Source organism: Eupeodes corollae, chromosome 2 (genome assembly GCF_945859685.1).
Source record: "Eupeodes corollae chromosome 2, idEupCoro1.1, whole genome shotgun sequence".
Taxonomy (NCBI): domain Eukaryota; kingdom Metazoa; phylum Arthropoda; class Insecta; order Diptera; family Syrphidae; genus Eupeodes; species Eupeodes corollae.
In genome coordinates, this window is record NC_079148.1 from 108,695,854 (window position 1) to 108,699,562 (window position 3,709).

Sequence of the window (3,709 nt, forward strand, 5' to 3'; positions counted from 1 at the left end):
TGGGTAGATACTTTTTTAAACAAGGTACATCATATCAAAAAACAAAATTCTAAGAGTTAAAGGAAAACTGTATGATCTTCAAATGTTGCGATTTTCTCAATATCTCACGATTTTCCTGAATTACGTATAATATACTCACACATAAGAATTATTATTTATAATAAAAAGCGCCACCAAATTTATTTATTTTTACTACATTTGGTAAAATAATCATGATCATTAGACATAATTCACCTTAACTTTAAGGTTAATAAAATCAAATTAAATATTTGAATTTCTTTTAATGTTTGTTAACTTGAAATCAAACATAATTTTATACAAAAGACCAACAAACAGAAAAATTATTAGAATTTGACATTCGAACAACTGATCAAATATACGAACACTATAAATTTTGTTGTCTCCAAAAAGTATAAATACCGTTAATGAGTCAAGTTTTTGACAGTACCTTGTCAAAGTTTTGGCAAATTAGACTTTTATAACGAACTACTTAAAGTGTAGTGAGTTTTTTCCTTCAAAATGAAGTTTTATAAATTATGTGTTGTGCTATTGTTTTGTGTAATTCTCACTCTCAATCCATATACCTCAGACGCTATAAATGAGGACCAAGAAATTAACGCCATCAATGCTGGGGTACAAGCTCTTGCAGCTGTCGTCGCCATGTGTGTAACAGCCGTTCCGATGGGACCTATTCTAGTTGGATCATTGGGTTTAATGCATGTTGCTTCTATGATATTAACTGGAGGTGATGAAGAAGGTGTAGAATCATCTTTTAGCAAAATAGACCTTCTTAGATCACAATCAGAAATCGAGAATGCTATCGAAAATCTTGGTGGAAAACTAATGGATCAATCAGAGAAATTGTTGCGTGAATTAAAACATGTGATTCAAAAGACCCAGATGATGGAAGGTATGCGTTTGGACTTGGGATCTATGGAACGAGCACATGTTGATAAAATGAAAGCTCTTATGGATCCCAAAAAGACTGGAGTACAAAAGAATGCAACTATTGCTGGTTTATTGGACAACGATAGTAACTTTATGGAAAGATTGAGGGCTTTCATTGACAGGTACATTAAACCGAGGGTTATTTTGGCTTCAGCTGATGAAATTAAGTTGTTCTACGAACTCACATTGGAAAATGATCGTTTATTGGTAAGTTAACTTTTAGGGTTGGTATTCGTTTTGGAGAAATACAATTAATGTTTATTTTTGAAAAAAATTGGAAACCATGAATCAATAATAAAACTTATTTGAAACAGGCTTTGGAAAACAAAGATAATTACCAAGATTCAACAAGCAGCAGAATTTTTAAGTCCTACATGTATATCTGCAAGACTCTTACAGAAGCTTATGTCTTACCCATAATCGCTCATGCTTTACAATATCAATCTGAACTTAAGAATGGACTTACTTCAGGTACATCCCATAACAACCTTATTAAAAAAATATTTCACTCTTATTGTTCATTACTTTCTCAATTATTAGATGCAAAATCAACCAAGAGCAATGCAGATGATCTTATTGAATATTATAAAAATGACATGAGGGCTTTAGTTGAAAAAACAAAATGGGCTCTAAACAATGCAGGAAGAGAAATCCGTAATTCACCAGTTTTCAAATTAGAGAAAGGTAAAAAGTTTGTTCAAAGAACTTCTTTGTGAAGTCATATCTACATTTTAATTTCAAACTTGATTTCTATTACTTCAAAGGTGTCACTTTCGAACGCTTATCATTTGCCTCTACATACCCAAGAATCTTTTACGCTAATGGCTATGGATGTGCTGAAGAGAAGAGTGTGCTCAATATTAAAGACTATCAAGTTGGAGAATGCAAGTCGTATTCAGATATAATTCCCTTAAATTCTCAAGTGTCAATGTTCTACAATGTATTTATTGAATGGTTTTTTGTTGCTTTCAGTGTTGGTTTATTTATTTTCTTAATTGTTACAGCCCGATGATCTTGAGAGGCCCTACCAGTACATGAAAGTAAAAACTCCCAGTGGAGAAGAAGAAATACTTGGACACATAAGTTCAGACTCCAACTTACATGAACAACAATTTACAAGTCAAGATCCATGTCCTTTCACTCTTTGTCCTATTTATAAGAAAAATGCAGCCGCAATATCAACACAGGTGGTTAGTGCTGAGCCCGGAAAGTAAGCTTTTATCAAATTATTGATTCTCGAGTTTGACTTCTGATAACAAAAACTCATTCTCTTTTCTATTTTAGTGTTATCACTGGAATCCGTTTTAGAGTAGAAGACGGAGTAATTTACATTGATATTCAGCAAGGAAAATTCATAGATGTTCTCTCAGTAGATCCCAAGGTCTATTGGACAAAAACTCCAGCAGGTGGACCAGTTCAATACCTGAGCTCAACTGCCAACAAGCTTGAATTGGGTGACTTCGAAGTGGAGGACAATGTTTACCTGACATGTAAGTGAATTTGTTCTTAAAAGTTTCGGTATATTTTTTTAAATTTCTTTAAAACATTTAAAATTTTCTATTTCAAGCGATTCAAATTGCCCCAGTACGCGGACGATATAATGCTATGCGTTTCGAAATCAAAGTAGGAGGATCAAGCGGTCCTCAATGGTTTAACCTTGGTGTACAAGGAAACAGAAATTATTTCCCTGATTCGTAATGAAATTGACATTTTTCTTACAAAAATTCACAATTGACTTTACGCATTTTATTTGCCTGCTTCTTTTACAGAAATGAACTTCAAGTTCCTGAAGCCGATGATGCAGAGAAAGCAGAAATTGACGCGAAAAATTTGATTTCAGAACCTCCAAAAGAAGGTGAACGCTACTTTATAACCCTTAAACAATCTGACATTAAAAAGGATCTTGGTCGCTCAACTTATCCTCTAATTGATATTCGACCAGTGGTTTCAAGTCCACCAGCACCAATGAGAGGTTTTGGAATTTATCACACTAACATTGGATTATTGTCATTGAAATTAATCACACCCAAGTTGGATCATTTGGCCGATTATAAATTGACTGAATCTATTTTACAAAAAATAGCTTAAGAAGAAGATTTTTTTTTTAAATTTGTGTTTGTTTCATAATGTAAATGTTTGATTTTCAAGACATAACTTTTACTTATTTTTAAATAAAGATTGTCACAAAATTATGTTCATCCTATTTTTTAATAGAAAAAATGATTTAGACAAATTTTTTTTAAAAAAGTAATTTTAAAAACATGACAATTTTCTACAAAAAAAATGTAATTGACATACATTTTCCAAAAATTTAAATAACTCGTAGTCACATCTCAATCGTGTCGTTACAGAAAATGTCTTTAAATTTAGTTGATTCAATGTTTGAAGGTGATGTTCTTCACATAACGAAAAATCTTAAATGGAAAATGGTCGATAGACAAAAGAACATATTGGACCCCATTAGACAAGAAAAGAAGTGTAGGAAAACAATTCAAGAGGTGGAGAAACGAAATACAATTTGATTGTCCAAATTACTGTAGAAACCTTTAGACCGAAAAAAGCGGAAGGGGGCTTATAAAAAAAAACACATTATAAACTTTTTACAAATAATATAGCTTGAAAAATAAAAAACAATCTTAAGTTACAAATTTGAATTATTACAATCACACGGGTCGACATTAGGCCCAAGTTCAAAATTATTGATACAAAAGCCTCACATTTTAATAATCCTCAAATACGTTACCCCCAAGTACAGACTTTC

At 32.1% G+C, this 3,709-nt stretch overlaps 1 protein-coding gene across 1 annotated transcript; it reads left to right on the forward strand.

Annotated features, from left to right (window-relative positions):
• The first annotated feature begins 440 nt into the window (after nt 1-440).
• Nucleotides 441-3,140, forward strand: LOC129946292 (uncharacterized). Its single transcript, XM_056056425.1, has 8 exons — nt 441-1,155; nt 1,263-1,419; nt 1,489-1,632; nt 1,713-1,888; nt 1,953-2,158; nt 2,233-2,438; nt 2,516-2,642; nt 2,718-3,140. The coding sequence occupies exons 1-8, from the start codon at nt 520-522 to the stop codon at nt 3,034-3,036; spliced, it is 1,971 nt and encodes a 656-aa protein (XP_055912400.1). The 5' UTR covers nt 441-519; the 3' UTR covers nt 3,037-3,140.
• The last annotated feature ends 569 nt before the right edge of the window (nt 3,141-3,709 follow it).